Source organism: Eretmochelys imbricata, chromosome 18, assembly GCF_965152235.1.
Source record: "Eretmochelys imbricata isolate rEreImb1 chromosome 18, rEreImb1.hap1, whole genome shotgun sequence".
Lineage (NCBI taxonomy): Eukaryota > Metazoa > Chordata > Testudines > Cheloniidae > Eretmochelys > Eretmochelys imbricata.
In genome coordinates, this window is record NC_135589.1 from 14,786,083 (window position 1) to 14,804,557 (window position 18,475).

Sequence of the window (18,475 nt, forward strand, 5' to 3'; positions counted from 1 at the left end):
TTCACGTAACCCCCTCCTCCACCACCTCTGCTGGCGAGATGTGGAAAGTGGCAGCGAGTGATTCCAATTAGAACTGGAGCATGCCTAACATTGTAATGGGCAAAAGCACGCCTGGTGGCATATTAAGCGGGTAAACTAGCTTCAGGAGGCGCACGGATCCCTCCAGGGAGCCTGGGGGTTTGTCTTCAGGAGATTGCACCTGGGGAGGGGAATAAAGCAATTATTGCAAAGCCCGTCCAATACAATAAAACAGCCTTTGGAAACAGTCCTTGAGCACAGCCTGAGAGGGTAATAATTATACCTCGCATTCACCAGGCTGCCTTTCAGCCCAGCATTTTACCCACGTTAATTAACGTGCCTGGCGTGTATTATACATATTGCAGCTTCACTAAGGACTCTCGTAATCAGCATTTGGGCTCCCAGGAGTTACAGATGGAGAAGGTCTATTCGATCATCCGATGCATTTCCCCCTTTCAAGGGCATGATGATGTCCCGTTCTCCACCCACACGCACCCATCGCTGGAAACATCAGTTTTGTTTTGGTTTTTTGCTTTTGTCCTGTGTGTGTGAGCCTCCACTGGAGACGAGGGGGGTGAGAGTCTGAAATTTTTCTCCTTCCTCTGTGTGTGTCTGTTAATCGAAGTACCAGAGGGCATTGCAGGTTTCTCTCCTGCATGTTATTGTAACCCCCACACACACACACCCCAATCCTGGTACATTGTGTGCTGCTAAAAATAAATAAATCGATGTCTTCACGGCTGAGCAACTGCTGCATGGGGGAGTTCTATTTTTAAATGCCTGGCGGACGGTGGCGTGTAGGTGCAGTGCAGGATACAGAGGCTGGGGAGACTCTCTCGCTGCAGGAATGCGGGGGCAGGTGGATTGATCAGAACGTGGCTAATGATTTTCAAAAGTTGCCTTTTTCCTTCCCCCTCCTGGCTCGCTTTTTTTGTTTTTTTTTCTTTTTCTTTGGCTGCTGCTTGCAGTGAGAATCTAAAAGCCTGTCAAACGCCTTTCAAAACATGGCAGGCGGCTTAGACACATGTGGCCTGCCAGCATGGCAATAGAAGAAGAAAATGTCTTAGCAGAAACAAATGCCTTTCTTTCCCACATCCCTCAAATAGGGAACCCTTCCCCCCCAGATTCACTAGGGATGACGTGGATTGGGGGGGGTGCAACATTCTTACTCTTGAAATTCAAAGGGTATGTCTGTGGCGTGCTCTCGTGACCCCATCCAGGGGGGCTTTTTCTTGGTGGAGCAACTACACCAAAGCTTGTTCAAAGACACTCCTGAGTGTGGGTAAAGCAGGCTTGGCGTAACACCCCATCTCCATGCCCTGCCTGCAAAAAATCCAAAGTTATTTGCCAAAGAGAATTTCCAAAACCTTGACTGAGGCTGTGGTTGGTCTCCAGGACTATCCGTCTCCTTAGATCTGCTGTAGCCAAATAGCAAGTTGTTGGGCTGGGTGAGAGAGAGAGAGAGAGAGTGTGTGTGATAAAGTCAATGCAGGAAGAATTACCCACCATAGGGCAAATTCTTCTCCCACACCTATATGAGCTATATGATTAACAGATGGGCTGTGTTGTCACCCCAAATGGGCTCCTCTATATAAAGGGTGGCAACCTGGGGATGTTAGCCAGAGTACAAAGGAGCCCCTCATCAACGGCATGTGGGAGCAATAGGTCTGACCTACGTTTGAATGTGTGGGCACCCCAGTTTGGTCCCCAGCAGAGCTACGTCAGGATCTGAAAAGCCTGGGGGGCTCTGGGGTGGAGGCCAGACATGGACTATACTGACTGGGGAGGCAGCGTACTACGTGCGGAGGGAAACAGAGCATTGGTCTTTATTCTTTTCAAAGCAATCTGAAGAACTTCAAGGAAGAGAGGGCTCCTTTCCCAAACTGGGCTGCAGGATGGCCCCAGGTTCTGCGGGAGAAGAGACCAGAGATCTGAAAAGACAAACTACTCTTTTCAAAATATTGCACTAATACTATTCAGTTGCAGTTTAAATAGTCAAATAGCTTGTATCAGTGAAGTAGAGTGGCAGATTCTTCTCCAGCTGCATGGTGATGAATTATTTCTATTGCCATAGACCAGGGTCCCCATTATGCAAGGTGCTGTAGAAATGCATAGTAAGACACAGCTCCTGCCCCACAGAGTTTACACTCTGAGCAGGCAACTGGTGAAGAGGGAAACTGAGGCACAGAAGGGGCAGTGATTTGCCCAAGGTCACCCAGAGCCAGGAATAGAACCCAAGTCCTCTGAGTCCCATGGACTATTTCATAATCTACAACACCGCTGCTGAGTATAATACAGGGAGCATGGGGTATTTATTTTTATCATTCAATTTTTTAGTCTTGTGTTTGTTTTAATAGCCTGGGTCTTTTAATTAAGCTCTGTTTCACCCATGCAGAGCTGGTGTGCTATGGTAAAGGGAAAAGGTAGCAATCCAAGATTAATGCCTATGCTGGTGTAGCTTGGAAATGTGCATTGTTAGACTGACTTGGATAAGATACCTGGCTATAACTTCAAGAAAAAGCTCCTGTGTACGTTTCTAGCCATGTCTCCAACCGAATGTTGCCCTTATTTTAATTACACCCAGTGGGCTATGTCCTGCCCTCAGCTGGACCATTGCAGGATGGGGTCTTGGCCCTAGTGTCCACAACTCTTGGCACTCCCGTGGCGTCTCAGTTCCTCTGTGGCATCGGATGCTTCTCTAGGGTGATCCTTGCTCATGAGAATTCACTGCAAAGTTTGGGGGCAGGAAGGCATTTTCCTCCCAGTGGGGCCCATTGCAGGGGACCTGGTATGAGGGAAGCTCTCCTCCCGGGGGGACTTTGAGCAGGCTTGTTCGGCTAGGAAGCAGACGAGTGTATCGCTTGGCGGGAGCCTTGAGGAAGTGGCTCAACCTCAGTCGTTCCTCCTTCGCTGACCTCCCTGGCTTTCCCCTGCAGTGACCCCGCTGAGAACCGAGTGCCCGCCGTCGCCCTGCAGCCATGGAGGGGGGTATGCAGCTCCTCAACCGGGACGGCCACAGCATCTCCCACAATTCCAAGCGGCACTACCATGACGCCTTCGTCTGCATGAACCGCATGCGGCAGCGTGGCCTGCTGTGCGACATCGTGCTGCACGTGGGCACCAAGGAGATCAAGGCCCACAAGGTGGTGCTGGCCTCCTGCAGCCCCTACTTCCACGCCATGTTCACAAGCAAGTATCTGACTCTTCCCAGGAGCCCACGTTCTCCCCATTCCCTTTTGTCCTTCCCTTCGGGCCTGCAGAGCTCCAGACCACAAACCCCTTCCTTCTGCACTTTCTCTGACCCGCCTTGCTCCACACCGCTCCCCACCTCTCAACCCACCTCCCCCTCCTGCAGCAGCCTCCTTCCCCCATTCAAACCCAGTTCCCGCACCAGGCCTTCCATCCCCAACTCGCCACGGATAAGAAGGCTGGAAGTTTTTGGCTTTCCAAAGGCATCTCCTGCAGGCTGTGGGCCCTGGCCCCCTCTTGCTGACACCAGGGGGAATTGGCCGTCAGACCAGTGATGTGAACAGGGAGGGAGAGGGGAACGGGGCTTGGGGTCTAATCTAGACCTTACGTGGTCTTAACTAAGCTCCAGGCTTCTGAGTTTTTGATGGTACAGGAGTACGGGTAGTGGGAATGTCAGAGCTGACTATAGCCTGTCCTCAGCTCAATGTCTAGTTTAAAGGCAAGGTGGAGAGAGGAGTCCAGTTAACGGCAAGGGAGAGATGCCAGGAGGAAATTATGAGAGAAGGAAATTAGGGTGGAGGAGCCTCTGGTTTAAAGACAAGGGAGAGGCCCCAAGGAATTGGTGAGCAGGGGTCTTCAGTTAAAGCTGACACAGAGAATCCCTAAGTAATCAGTGGGGGATCCCCAGTTAAAGGTGCAGGGGAGAAGCCCCAAGAATCGATGGCTGGGGATCCCAGTAATATACCTGGGGAAACTGTTGTTCTGTTCAGAACCATTGACTTGTTCCATGCATGGCCGAGAGTGCTCTTGGGCCGCATGCCTGCCCGGCTGGGCCTCATTGGAGTTTTCCGTGCGTCCCCACAGATGAGATGAGTGAAAGCCGCCAGACCCATGTGACGCTGCACGACATTGACCCGCAGGCCCTGGATCAGCTGGTGCAATATGCTTACACTGCGGAGATCGTGGTGGGTGAAGGGAATGTGCAGGTAGGAGTCTCCCCCTCCCCCCTAAAACCTATCCCTCGGCCCTGCTGCCCTTCGGAGAGGACTAAAGATCCATCCTTAGGGACCTGATTCATGACCTTCAAACATTGGCACCAAGACAGTGCCTTGCGCCTGACTGTGGTTTTGGATGGGAGTGGAGTTCCTCCTTTCACTGAGCCCAGAGGCAAAGTGCTTGCGAGGGCTTCGGCCCATCACTCGTGCTGGGAACCGCTGCCCCATGGGCTCTGCCACAACTGGACCGAATCCTGAGAGGCGCTGAATGCTTGCGACTGTCACTGACTTCAGTGGGAACTGCAGGTGCTTGTCCTCATCATCCGCCCTTTGGTCTCTCTCCAGCTGCTTGGTCTGGAACCGAGCCTGTTTCAGCTTCTCCCTCTGGGTTGGGCTTTTGTGGAGTTTCTTTACAAGGGCTGGAAAAATCCTATTACCCTGTAGCCCTGGGCAACCAAATAACAAAGCAACTGGGCTGAAGGCCAGTTGTCGTTCTCAGCTTTGGATCTGATGCTCCGGCCACTCCGAGCACCGAGAATCATGAAGTGCAGCTCAGGTCAGATCAGCAGCTTGACCATGAGGAAAGTACACGATGTCGCACCTTAGTGGAGACGTCTAGCCTAGGTGCAGCCTGGCCTACGTGTGCAGAAATGAAAAGTTAGTTTCCTACAAAATCTTGCACCAGCCTTTTACCTGTGTGTGTGTATCCGGGGGGGAATGGGGGCGGGGGCTCCAACCCCTTAAATTTTGCTACTCCATGAAATCAAACAAAATTACTGTTTTTTTTTTTTTCTTCCCCCCAATTCAAAAACACAAGCATCTTTGCAGTCCTCTCTTGCCTGGAAAGAACCTGTTTGTCTTTTGAAATGAAAAACTTGCAAAAGCTTTATATTAAATTTGTACTGATTTGGGGGAAGGGCAGGGGAGAAAATCCGAGTCTCCGTCAGCTTTGCCTTTTCTTTCAGACACTTGTTTCCCCTCCGGTCCCTGATCCCATGTCCCTGAGTCTTCAGCTCCGTGTAACTGAATCACACAGCCCAGGGGCCTTCTCGGGAAAGAACGAGACAGCTGGCCGCAGAACCTGTTGTTGTTGTTCTCGCTTGTTTCCAAATTCTGCTTTCTGCGCTGGCCTGACGTGACCCTCCTCTACTCTATCTTCGTGAGGGTCTGCGAGGGATGGGGCGTGAGTCCTGCAACCTCGCTCCAGCTCAGCACAAAGAGTAGAATTCGGGGCACTCCTCTAAAATAGCTGGCAGCCGCTCTGTGGCTGCTGATTCATTTTATACTGACTAAGCTGCTGGCAAGGAAAGGATCGAGCTGTTTTTCGTGACACCCAGAGCCTGCCGGGGGTGGGATGGGAAAACCCATTGCAGAGATGCGGGTGGTTCAGGCTTTTGTTTGAGAGCTGCCACTCCACCCTGCCTCTTGTAAGGCCTGTTCAGGCCCATTGAGGTTAATGGGAATCTTTCTGTAGGCACTTTTGCCTCTCATCGCCTGGGAGGTGAAGGGTTCTCCTGCATTCTGTATCTGAGGAAGTCAGCCAGCCCCATAAAGGCGCAAAGCCACAGAGGAAACTATGAGAGAGTGGGTCAAGTGCAGACTTTCAATGGGACTTTCTGTGGGATGTGCTTGGCCCACGGGCTGCACTCTGGATCCTAGATCTTAGCTGGGCTCCTAGGAACTGTGTCCCAGGGCTCTCCCAGGCCAGGGTATCTCTTGACCGCTGGCCCTGTCTCTGTGGGGAAAGCATTAGGCCCCTGCTTGAGGAAGACGGGATGGTGAGGCTGTCTCTGCGGGCAGCAGTGGTGGAAGCGGTGGGCTGCAGCCCCAGCCGCTTCCCTGTCTGCCCGCAGACGCTGCTTCCAGCCGCCAGCCTCCTCCAGCTCAACGGCGTGCGGGACGCCTGCTGCAAGTTCCTGCTGAGCCAGCTGGACCCATCCAACTGCCTGGGCATCCGGGGCTTCGCCGACACGCACTCCTGCAGCGACCTGCTCAAGTCCGCCCACAAGTACGTCCTCCAGCACTTCGTGGAGGTGTCCAAGACGGAGGAGTTCATGCTGCTGCCGCTCAAGCAGGTGAGACCCCTCCCGAGGCCTCGCGTCTTTTCTCCGCACCTTGGCGTTGCTCCCACTGACTTTCTCCTCGGGGTGCAGAGCGCTGCGTGATGCAAGCGGGGATGTCACACCATGCCCACTGGCTCTGGCCGGTCACCTCTGCTTCGCCGTGGTGTCTTCATCCCCTCTCGGTAGGACCTGGGGGCTAGTTCATGCCTCTCCGCACCCGTCCTCCCCCCCCCACGCACACTCTGTCTCAGCCCCTAGCCCACACAGAGCGGCTAGCCATGGAACAGAGTCAGCGAGGTGCTGGGGGGAGGGAGGGGCTGCCGTGCTGGCAGGAGATGGCCGGGGTGTGGGTGAGGAGGGAGGAAGTAGTTATAGGCAGGGAGGGAAGCGATGGGGGCTGGTTTGTGCTACTCCATCCAGGCCTCGGCCTAGCCACCCAGCACTGCCCGAGTTCCTCCAACGCCCCCAGAGGTCAGCGAGAGTCTGCGGATTGGGCCCTAAGCGCGGCTCAGCGCTGTTCTCCACCGGGCGGGGGAGACATGACGTGTGTCTCCAAGAATCCCGGGAGCCGGGAGCGGGCTCAGAGAGCAGGGCGGGGACCCCCAGGGGCTGTGCCCAGGCCCCCTCTCTCGCAGGACTCTGCCGCTGCCAGGAAGAGAGCGTGGCCCAAGAGCGGAGGAAAGTGGGACATAAAGCAAGAAGGATTAAGGCTGCCCCCTGCCCCCTGGGCACCTCCAGAGCAGCCAGCGCCTGCCCGCTCTGTGGAAATACTGGCCGAGAATAAAGCAGCGTGGCCACTGGGGAACCAGCGTAGGGGAGCAGGGAATCAGGCCCTGTCACTTGCCATGGTGCCTACACTGACACTCCAGGCTTCCATTGCCCCTCCCGCCATCGGTGCACAGGCAAGCCCTAACCAATCGGTGGGAGGGTTCAGCTGGGAGGCGGGTTGGCCTTGTTCTCCCCACTTTACAGACGTGAAAACTGAGGCACAGGCTTGGCCAAGGTCACCCAGCAGGTCAGAGGCAGAGCCAAGAACAGAACCCAGGAGTCCTGACTCTCTGCTCTCGCCGCGTCTCCGTTCCCATATGCGCACACCAGCCTTGCTCTACCCGCACGCTATGGAGGTGTGGTAAGGCGCCGAGTGTGCAGCTCTGCTGGTTGTGTGTGTGTGTGTGTGTGCACACGTCCATGTTCCTTGCCATCCTCCCTCCCCATGACGGGGGACAGCTGAGCTGGACTTCCCTTTCGCCCCTGCAGGTGCTGGACCTCATCTCTAGCGACAGCCTCAACGTGCCATCTGAGGAAGAGGTGTACCGGGCTGTGCTGAGCTGGGTCAAACACGACGTGGATAGCAGGAGGCAGCATGTCCCCAGGGTAGGCGAGCTGGCTGGGAACGCAGATCATCGCAGGGGAAGGGATTTTCACCCACTCTAAGAACGTAGGTGCTGGATGGAGGTGGGTTTGGCCTGGTCTAAAGGCTCCTGGAGACCCCCCTTTTGCATATTCCTATTTCCCTCTCCCCTTGGGAACTGCAGGCTGTGTGACCAGACAGGGTTGGGGGGAACCAAAGAAAAATTGGCTCAAGTGGGGAAAGTCCAACCATCTCAAGGCGAAATTCTGCTCTGTCCCCCAGTGGCGTTTGACTGGTATAACCGAGACGAGTTAGTTTTCCAGCATGGTGCGATCTGGAAGCCCTTGCTGCCATTGGCTATCTCAGGTCTGGTCTGACAGGAGCTTTACTGAAAGAGGAGGTTGGATGCCCAAGGCTGTTGCATCTGGCTCCTTCCGATGTACTGGGTTGATTTAGGGCATGTATTGTACCCCACTGCAAACAGAGGCTCATGCTGCCTTATGCAGGGCTAGAAGGCAGGGGTTTGAATCTGATGAATGTCCATGTCCTAGCACCTCACAGTCACATTGCATCCTCCCGACACCCTTGTGAGGTTGGGACATGTTATCCCCATTTTACAGAGGGGGAGCTGAAGTGGGTAGGCTGAGTGGCTGCCTGAGGTTACACTGGGAATCTGCAGCAGAACCTGGATTAGAACCCAGGTCTCCTTACTCCCTGTCCTGGGCCCTGTCCATTAGAATATCTTCCTCCATGTGCAGAGAAAAGTGATCATACTTGGGATTTCTTTAGTTCCTATCTCACATCAGAGGATCTCTAAAACCCCCAAATATGGCCCCACAAAATCCCCTACCCTGTGATGGGGCCGGTGCTACGACCCCATTTTAGGGAATGAGGCGCAGAGGGGCAGCGACGTGCCCATGGTCACATGAGGCATCCATGGCAGAGCCAGGGCTTCAGTGGGGCAGCAGGGCTGTTGGGTGGGTGACGGGTCCGTCAGGTAAACTTTGGTCTCTAGGGCTGGGTTTTGAGGATTGCTCTGAAAAGCCAAACTTGGCAAATCTGCAACGTTTTTAGGCCGGATTTTCCTTTATCTAGTGCTCAGATCTCTGTGTTTGTGACAAGGAGCAAATTAACCACAGGCCTGTCGCCTGCTTAAGCAAAACAGTAACAGGAATAACAAAACCTTTCCCGACAGGGATTCTTTCCCAGCATAGCCCTAGGTTGGAGCCACAAACTCTGCATGAGTCTCGCATGCCCTCTTGCGGATACCTGTGGCATTGCAAATATGAATATTGGCACCCATTAATAAACCCAGAGAAAAATGCATCCATGTGTACCCTGGCAACCTTTCCCTTTGTTCTGGCAGCTTTGCTACCAGGCCTGCTAAGAAACTAGCTGTGAGCCTGCAGAGAATGCTGGGAAATGATATGCAAATAGGAGTATATGCATCCCAAGATGCACTTGACGTAGGGCTGGCATTGGCGCTGTGGGGGCTGGTTGGGTGGGTTGCACAGAGGTCCCTGCGGTTGTCAGGCACAGGTGTTGTCTGTATGGCATTTGAGCTGCTGCTCAGTCCTGTCATGGCAACTTTTTTAATAGCCCTGCTGCAGGCGAGGGAGCCAGAGCTCGCCAGCCCAGCAGGCCGTGGCGTAGGAAGGGCTTTCCAGTTTGTGAAGGGACTCAGCCGTTTTACCAGACTAAGGCCCTGGCTGCACTCTGCAGTCCGCATTCAGCTGCGTGCACTTGAGTCCCCTGCATCTGGAGCCTCTCTAGCAATCCCAAGCGTGTGGCTGGGAGCAAGAGGTGGGTAGAGGGCACAGCTGGCTATGAGCAGGGCACTGTCCGGGCACCAGCGCCCAGCAGAGCAGGCCGTGGCTAAGGCAAGGGGAGAACCAAGCTGATCCGTCGCTGAGGTAGCCGTGCTGGCACGTGGACCAGGCTGTGGGAGCCAGTGCAGGGCCAGCCTGGGATTTGGGAGTAGCAGTGGGTCTCAGGCTCTTGCCAGGGCAGTGGGAGGGTCCTGGGCTCTGCGGAGGAGATGAGGGTGGAGTTGCTGCCAGGCGTACGCCGGGGGGTCGCTGCCCTCCCTTCCACTGGGAGGAAGATGAGGGAGATCCAGTCCAGTCAGGATCCCGAGGCTCTTGGGGTTAGTAAGAGAGGAGCCCTCTTTAATCTTCACCCCAACCCGTCTCTGTTCCACCGACTCAGCTCTTTCCCTCCCCTCCCTCCACCCCGCAGCTCATGAAGTGCGTCCGGCTGCCCCTGCTGAGCCGGGACTTCCTGATGAGCAACGTGGACACGGAGCTCCTGGTCCGGCACCACTCGGAGTGCAAGGACCTGCTGATCGAGGCCCTCAAGTACCACCTCATGCCGGAGCAGAGAGGGGTCCTCAGCAACAGCAGGACCCGGCCCCGGCGGTGCGAGGGGGCCAGCACTGTGCTCTTCGCCGTGGGTAAGGGACAGCCAGGCCAAGGGGGCTGAATACGGTGCCTGTGTGCAGCCTGGGGGAGGGGCCCATCACCTGCCTCCCATGGGGCATCTGTCCCACCCTCGGGGAAGGGGCTGCAGGCAGGGCCTGTCACTGGGATGTTGGGCAGAGCTGGGGGTCAGGGAGGGGTATGTCAATGGCTCCCCCTGCCCAATGACTCCCTGGAAACCTCAGGGGTCCTGCCCTTCACTCGCTCTGCTTGTGACTCCCCTCTGCAGGTGGGGGGAGCTTATTCGCCATCCACGGAGACTGCGAAGCCTACGACACGCGGACGGATCGGTGGCACATGGTGGCCTCCATGTCGACCCGGAGGGCCAGGGTGGGCGTCGCTGCCATCGGAAACAAGCTGTACGCCGTGGGCGGGTAAGGTGGGGAGCAGAACACTGAGCTGGACCGAGAGGGGAATGCTGGCTCTGGGGTGGGACCCCTCTGGATTCAGGTCGGAGAACAAAGGCTGGGCCCAGGGGGCATTTCTGCCACCAGCTGTGTGCCGGGGCTCTGGCTGGCCCAGGGAAGTGGTAATGGGAAACGTCGCTGGTTCAAACCCAGCCCAGAGGAGCAGAGACTGGAAGCCATTCCACTGCCCCCAGCTGCTCAGTGGAGTGAGTTTGCTGGGTCTCTGTGCAGCAGCAGCCTGGCCACTAACTGACACCGTTTGTTCACGGCGCCAGAGGAGGGGACGGAGGCTGTTCTCGCCTGCGGTTGCATTTCTCCCGCTGCTCAGTTAGGGCTGAGGCAGCTGGTGAGGGAAGCTTGCCCTGCTAATGTCATGCAGCAGGTTGGCTGTGCCCAGCTCCTGCAGGGACATGTTCAATGCACAGTAACTGCCTGGCTCAGCTGCGACCCAGGACCCCGGCCCTCTCAGCCTGTCCCGTGAATTCACACAGACTCGGTCAGGTGACTGGGAGCCCCCCGGGGGCTGCATCATCCCTGCTGGGGGTGAGAAGGGCAGGCAGGCGGAGCGGGTTTGGAACGCGGGGAGTGAACCCGCCAGAAATGCAGCAACTGGCTGACGCTCTGCACGGGCCTGATTGCTGGCAAGAGCTGGGCTAGGGAGGAGAGTGCGGCCCGCGTCTGGGCTGGGCAGCGACCTGAGGCTAAGCTGTGCTCAGCCCAAGGGCTTCGGTGGAGTCCAGGCTCTCAGCTCTGCCCTGAAGGTTCCCCAGCCTTCCAATGCTCTTCCATCCCCCCGCAGTTACGACGGGACCTCCGACCTGGCCACGGTGGAGTCGTACGACCCGGTTACCAACTCCTGGCAGCCGGAGGTGTCCATGGGCACCAGGCGCAGTTGTCTGGGGGTGGCGGTGCTTCACGGGCTCCTCTATGCAGCGGGGGGATATGACGGGGCCTCATGTCTGAACAGGTAGGGGGATCTCCTGGGTATGTGCTCGTCCCCTCGGTGTGGTGTCCGTGCCCCCCAGGCTGCTGAGACACCCCGGCTGTCCCCAAGATCTGCTGTCCCCAAGATCTAGCCCTCCCTGAGGCCTGATGACTCATCGGCAGCCAAAGGGACCCAAGGCTTGTGGGGCTACCAGGGTGGGATCCCCTCTCCGTTCACAGCGGGGTTCTGCGTGGGTGTCTCTAACCCTGACCCCATCCTAGTTCCCTGGCCCTCCAGGAAAGACCAACCTGCCCTTTGGCCAGTGAACTCCATCGGCCCATTCACCTGGCACCCCTGGGTCCTTCTGAAGTTCTGTGCAGCCTCATCCAGTCTGGACAAGTACGTCGTGTGTCTGCTGCAAATACGGCCCCCTCTTCTCCATCCCTGGTGGAGACGTGAACCCCACTGGTTCTGGCCCTGCCCCTCGGAGGACCCTGATCTTAACCCTGTGACATGGTGGGGAAACGGCCCTTTGTTTCTGCCCTCTGGCTCCTATCCCTGAGCCAGTTTCTGATCCGTGGCAGCACTTTGCCTCACTTCTGCACCCCTTGGTGTCCTCCGTTGCCCCTCAGGGCTGCATCAGCGGGTTTTCCCAGAGACCCTCCAGTGTTGCTAATGTTCCTATGTCTCTGCCTGCTGCAGCGCTGAGAGGTACGACCCCCTGACGGGCACCTGGACCTCGATCGCCGCCATGAGCACCAGGAGGCGATACGTCCGGGTGGCGACACTAGGTAGGGCACTAGCGTGGTGGAATCTGCTTGGCGCTCCCATGCTCTGTCACCTCTCGCCCCTTCCTCTGGCTAGTCCTGCACGTTGCTTCCTATCAGCTGCAGCCCCACTCTCTGACTGCTGTCTGTGACAGGCCACCGCGCTTTGCTGATGTGGGACCCGCGCTGCCCACGTGCCAGGAGCCAAAGGGCACTGCCTACCGGGCCCAGAATGGAGCAGGTTTGCAGCTCTGCTCCATGCACAGGAAGGAGGGTGGAGTTAATGCCCTGCAGTGGGACTGGGGAGAAAGGGGGTCAGTTCCCAGCTCTGCCAGGGACCCCCTGTGTGACCGAGGACAAGTCATTTAATTGACTTATAGGCTAAACACTCCAGATGATCTGGGGCAGGGACTGTCTCTTCCTGCGTGTATTGGACTACCATAGTTTTCTTGGTCCATGGTACTCTAATAATGGTAACAGGCTCCAGATCTTGGCCTGACTTGGATCAAAGCGGAGGAAAGCTTGCTATCTCTCTGCATCCATCTAGGGGTTCTGGGCTCAAGGTGGGATATTGGGAACATTGGAGTCCATGGGACGTGCCTTCGTGTCAACCTATGATGAGAGCTGGGTGGGGTAGGAAGAACTGTGAAATGACACAGCCCAAACCAGATGGCCCAACTGAATGCGGTTAGCATTGTTCTCTTTAAAATAACATTTCGTGCAGAGACCAGTTACTGTCTGTGTTTGGAAGGTTTTTGTCAAAAACACTCCCTCCAGCCTAGGAAAAAGCTGATTTTCCTAGAGCAGCAAAATTCACAGCAGCTTGATGACCCCATGGGTGCAGCGTAGAGCTAAAGAAATTTCATAATAACCCTCATCCGGATGCAGCCGGCTTTTAACATAACAACAGTGGTCTGATCTCATATGTACCTTTATGTTGAAATGTCTCCCTGTGCGCACGCTGATCCTTGTAACGGGACACTTCTCCTTTCCCCACAAGCCCAAAAGTACCAATGTTTTGCACATGCCTAGCGTAGATTTGGGCCCTTTGCAAAAGCAGACAAGCATCACAATCGCTATTTGATGGATGAGGAAACTGAGGCACCGAGGGGCGGGGGGGAAAAAAAACTTCCCAGGGTCACCCAGAGAACCCATCACAGATGCAGCGCAGTCTCTTCACTTTCACTCTGGACCCCATTCCCCCTTGCTTCACCTTCAGGCCAGAGCAATCTTGCCTGGGAAGTCCGGCAGCTGGCCAGTGACCCGTGTGGAATGAGGTGTGGTCACAGCCCAGTTCAGAGAGCTACAGGGTCCCTGTCACCGCACCACAGCTGGGGCTTCTCCGCCTGTGCCACAATCTATTGGAGAACCCGAGGGCTGAATAGGCCGGTTCCCCTCGCTTCCTGAGGGGAGCCCTCCGTAGGGGAAGCTGGCAGAGGGGAGGCAGTGTGGCCTAAAGCAGTTTCTCAACCTTTTTGATACCAGAGACCAGCTTGCTGCCTTCCTAAACTGTCAGGGAGATCTCAGGGACCGGCGCCGGTCTGCAGACTGGTGGTTGAGAAACACTGGCCTAGAACAGAGCTTCTCAAACTGGGGGGCGCAGAACGTACTGGGGGAGGGGGAGGAGAAATTTTAGGAAAAAGAAACTTCCTGCCCACATTTTACCCCCCAGCACGGAATAACTGGCAACGCTAATTCCTCCAGACATGTCACGTCCTCAGCTGGCGCTGTGCATTTTGACGTATTTCTGTGAAGCTTGCCTAGTATTCCACAAAGGCGTTGTCATCTGTACATTCATCCGTCCGTTACACACTTAATCGTACGCACAGGACCACAATGGCAGTTCTGCGCTTGCTCTCCTTACAATGGCTCGTTGGCTTATTTGTGCAACAGAAGAAATAAACCTCAAATGAAAAACAAAGATGCTGAAACTGATTCAAGTGAAGCACTGATGCTGCGTATGTCAGGATTTATGTACCTGTGTGGCAGGGAGGAAGAGCATAAACTACTACAGACACAAAGAAGGGGGGCACGTCAAATAATTTCTAGAACCACTGGCCTAGGGGATGGAGCATTGGCCTGAGCTTGGGAGACCAGGGTATATTCCTGGCTCTGTCACTGGCCTGCTGGGTGACCTTGGGCAAGTCACTTTGCCGCTCTGTGCCTCAGTTTCCCCATCTGTGAAATTAGGATAATCCCATACTGTCCTCCTTTGTAAAGCGCTTTGAGAGCTAGGGATGATCTAGGTAACAGCTACGGGTTATTCTGTGGATAAACAGAGCACCGCCGTCCAGGGCTAGCTGAGTGCATAAATCAGTCTCTAATTGGCCCAGCGCATTCACCATGGTGCGCGTCACTGCTGCCAATGGCACCCGCTGCAGGAGCAGCTCCTCGCTGCTCTGGGTTCTGTGCTGCACGGACATTAATCCCCTCTCGTCTCTGCTCTTTCGCTTCCAATTTCGCTGCTCCGTGCTGACTCTGTGGTTCCTTCGCACGCTCTCGCTCCTTTTCCCCCCGTGGTGTGCTCCCTGCCTGGCGCTGCGTTATGGATCGGCCCCCGCGGCAACCTGCTGCTCCTGCCGTCGCTGGCTAAAAATAAAGCTTAATTGTGGCGGCGGGGAGCGCTCGCACGGCCCGTAATGAGCTGGTCGGGGGCAGCCACAGGCAAGCAAGCTCCCCGGGCTGCTCTCTCGGCACGGAGCCCTCGCTGCACAGCAGAGAAATGGCCTGATGAATATTTAATGATTCCCAGCGCCAGATGCGGCCCCCATACAGCGGAGGCTTGGGCGGGGGAGGGGGGAAGCTGCATGAGCTGCTCTGTGAGCAAATCCTCCCCGGAGGGTCCTGTTGCTTGGTGTAGATTTGCCTGTCGGCTGCTATGCTGTTCCTTTGCGTTCCTGGCTGCCCAGACCCATGGCACATAAGGCCGGGATCCATCCCTGCCGATAACACGGCCCTTGTGGAGGGCTCTGTGGCTGACTCTGTGCATGACTGTGTTTTGCAGATGGCAATCTCTACGCCGTTGGGGGATACGATAGCTCGTCCCACTTAGCCACGGTGGAGAAGTTTGAGCCGCAGGTAAGGGCAAGAGAGTGCAATTAACGCTTTCCTTCCTGTCCCTCCTCCGAAAAGGACCCTGTGGCAAAGCCCTATAGAAAGCGAACAGAGGAAAACACAACAGGGGGCTACAGAAATTATTCTAAAATGCTACAGAACCTAACGGAGCACGAGATCCTCTCAGGGGGCGGGGGGGGGTTAAACCATCCTAGCTAGCTATCGCCCTGCTATAGAATTCTGTAGGTCGGTTAACAAGTCTCTGGAAATATGAGGGGTCTCTGTTCAATTCTCTCGATCCCTTCCACCTGCGGTGGGGATCGCACGGATCCCTCCCCTTTCCCAGCACGTGCAGCTGTGTTGCCGCCTTGTGTGCGGCCATTATTGCAAGCTGACAAGCTCCAGCGGACCGTTGTGGGCCCACAGGTGTGGTTGGCTCCCCACAAAGGCTTGGCTCAGGAGAAAGGGGGTCAGAAACCATGTTCTGAACGGAGCCTCTAACTGTGGGGCTGCCGCTGGGACTCCCTGACGGGACTCCCCGACAGAGCCGTAGAAATAGACACGGCCACATGCATGGCCACTTTGGGGCTCTGGCCGGGAGCTGATGGGCAGCTCGAGCTCCCAATAGTTAAGCCAAATTTTAGGGACCTGGAGACCAGGGTCCTATTGTTAACAGCTGCAGTTGCTTGAACCTGCCAGCAGAGGTCTCTTTAAAATAATTCTCTGGGGTTTGCAAAAAGAAAAGGAGGACTTGTGGCACCTTAGAGACTAACCAATTCATTTGAGCATGAGCTTTCGTGAGCTACAGCTCACTTTTTTGGATGCATTATGCATCGAAAGCTTATGCTCAAATAAATTGGTTAGTCTCTAAGCTGCCACTAGTCCTCCTTTTCTTTTTGCGAATACAGACTAACACGGCTGCTACTCTGAAACCTCTCTGGGGTTTAAACATTTTATTTTTTTCTTGATTTAAGGCAGTTTTGTGTTTGATGCTTTAGGGAAGGAGGGTGCGTGTAAACACTGAGCACAGACTTGGGCGGATCATGTTTGTAAGCTCCTTATGGGGGGCGAGAGGGGGCGGAGAGAGACATTTGTATTAGTGATTGTGAACAAAGTATAATTGCTGGATCTAGCTGCATTGGGGTGGAACGGGGCAGTACAGAAAACCATTTCCAGTAGAACTCCCCTCCCGCCATCTCCTTGGGGGGCCTTTGTGTTCCCTCAAAAGCCCGTTCCACAGGGCTCTGGAAACCTCCCCCATCACCTCTGCCCTTCATCTGATAACAGCAGGCAGGATGGCTGGCGACTCTACTTTAACCTGCTGCACCCAAGGTCAGATTTGCAGCCGGGGTCATCGTAACTTGCTTTAGCTGCAGACTCTTTGTTGCCCCCTGCTGGAATGTGGATGGTGGGTCCTACAGGGGTCCTTCCTCCTGGGGGAGCTGTTGTTTTAAGAGTTGGGAACGGGGAGCAGAGCACAGAGAGCATGCATCCGATGAAGTAGGCTGTAGCCCACGAAAGCTTATGCTCAGATAAATTTGTTAGTCTCTAAGGTGCCACAAGCACTCATGTTCTTTTTGCGGATACAGACTAACACGGCTGCTACCCTGAAACAGGGTCTGGAGTGTGACCGGACAGTGGTGTCGCCATTGAAGGGCTTGGGTGGGAGGATAATCACCCCCCGGGTATCGCTCGCTAACCCAGAGGTGCTTTCACGGGCGCTTGGTCCCCTTTCCTCCAAGGTCAACACCTGGACCCCCATTGCCAACATGCTGAGCCGGAGAAGCAGCGCCGGTGTGGCCGTGCTAGAAGGGATGCTCTACGTGGCCGGCGGCAACGACGGGACCAGCTGCCTGAACTCTGTGGAGCGCTACAACCCGAAAACCAACACCTGGGAGAGCGTGGCCCCCATGAACATTCGGAGGTAGGGACCCCCACCCCCACCCCCCCCCGTTCTCCAGCACCCATCCAAACTGGGGAGCTGGGGAGACTGGTGGCCTTGGGGATTTCTTGGGTTGGAGAGAGCCATCTCCCACTGGAGCACATCATGCTGCAGCCATCAAGGTGCAGCAATGACCAGGCCTCGCTTGACCGACCGAGCAGGCTGGCCTGCAGTCACGATGGCCGGGAAGCTCTCTGCTGGGAGGTCTGGGACCTCCATGCTGCGTGTTCACCTGTCAACGCTGCGCGATCAGCAGTGCCCGTTGCATGCACCACGTAGGCATGAGCAAGCAGGGGCGGCCTGCAGAGGCTTTGCCGCCCTAACAATCCTACGTGGGCATAAATGGTTCCCGACTTACCGCTACCCAATCCCGACTACAGGAAGCACATGACACAGTCACTGGGGGAGTATCTCGACATTCTAAACATAGGTGTTTGGGACTTCCTGTAGCCGGCAGAGGGATCACCTTCAAATAACGTAATTTAGGAGCCTAAAATATGGACCAAAATGTGGTTAGAACCAGGGGCTGGGAACCAGGACTCCTGGGTTCTATTTCCGGCTCCCCCACTGACTCCCTCCGTGACCCTGGGCAAATCACTGAAGCCAAAAGGCTCTGCTAATTTTGATGCGTCCCTTTTCGGGTGCCCAACTCCCGCCTGCCTTGCGGAGGGCCGAACCCCCTCAACCCCGGCTGGGGATCTGCCGGGGGACATCCAAAGCCTGGCTCGCTAACACCGTCCTCTGTGCTGTCGCTTGCAGGAGCACCCACGACCTGGTGGCCATGGACGGGTGGCTGTACGCGGTGGGCGGGAACGACGGGAGCTCCAGCCTCAACTCCATCGAGAAGTACAACCCCCGCACCAACAAGTGGGTGGCGGCCTCGTGCATGTTCACGCGGCGGAGCAGCGTGGGGGTTGCGGTGCTGGAACTGCTCAACTTCCCGCCCCCCTCCTCGCCCACCCTCTCCGTGTCCTCGACGAGCCTTTGACAAAGAATCCAGTTGCACCTTACCTCCAGCGGGCAGCCGCATGCAGAGGAGCGCCAGGCCACCCTGGCCTGACCCCTGTAGCAGCCAGTCTCTGTAGACCGGATTTGGAGGGTTCCGGCTGCTGCCTCCAGCCCTGGCCCACAGCAATTCCGCAGGCCCCTGGGGGGCTCTGCCTCTCTCGGGGCACCCTTCAGTTCAGCGTGCTGAGGGGTGAATGGAAAGGGGCACTTTCCATTCAAGAGTCCCCTCTGCTGGCACATACGGCGGGGGCAGCTCTCGGCTCCATCCACAAACCTGCC

The 18,475-nt window shown here is 55.9% G+C and overlaps 1 protein-coding gene across 1 annotated transcript; it reads left to right on the forward strand.

Annotated features, from left to right (window-relative positions):
* The first annotated feature begins 2,996 nt into the window (after window positions 1-2,996).
* KLHL17 (kelch like family member 17) lies at window positions 2,997-18,475 on the forward strand. The gene is made up of 11 exons (XM_077837218.1): window positions 2,997-3,207; window positions 4,072-4,193; window positions 6,056-6,277; window positions 7,523-7,639; window positions 9,855-10,068; window positions 10,323-10,467; window positions 11,300-11,467; window positions 12,128-12,216; window positions 15,197-15,270; window positions 16,989-17,170; window positions 17,948-18,475. Exons 1-11 carry the CDS (start codon window positions 2,997-2,999, stop codon window positions 18,174-18,176), a joined length of 1,773 nt encoding a protein of 590 aa, XP_077693344.1. The 3' UTR covers window positions 18,177-18,475.

Excerpts from the sequence above, each read along its gene's own strand:
- KLHL17 (XM_077837218.1), top strand. The coding sequence starts at position 2,997 with ATGGAGGGGGGTATGCAGCTCCTCAACCGGGACGGCCACAGCATCTCC. Across the intron at positions 6,278-7,522 it reads TGCTGCTGCCGCTCAAGCAG|GTGCTGGACCTCATCTCTAG; the intron begins GTGAGACCCCTC and ends TCGCCCCTGCAG. Across the intron at positions 15,271-16,988 it reads TGGAGAAGTTTGAGCCGCAG|GTCAACACCTGGACCCCCAT; the intron begins GTAAGGGCAAGA and ends CTTTCCTCCAAG.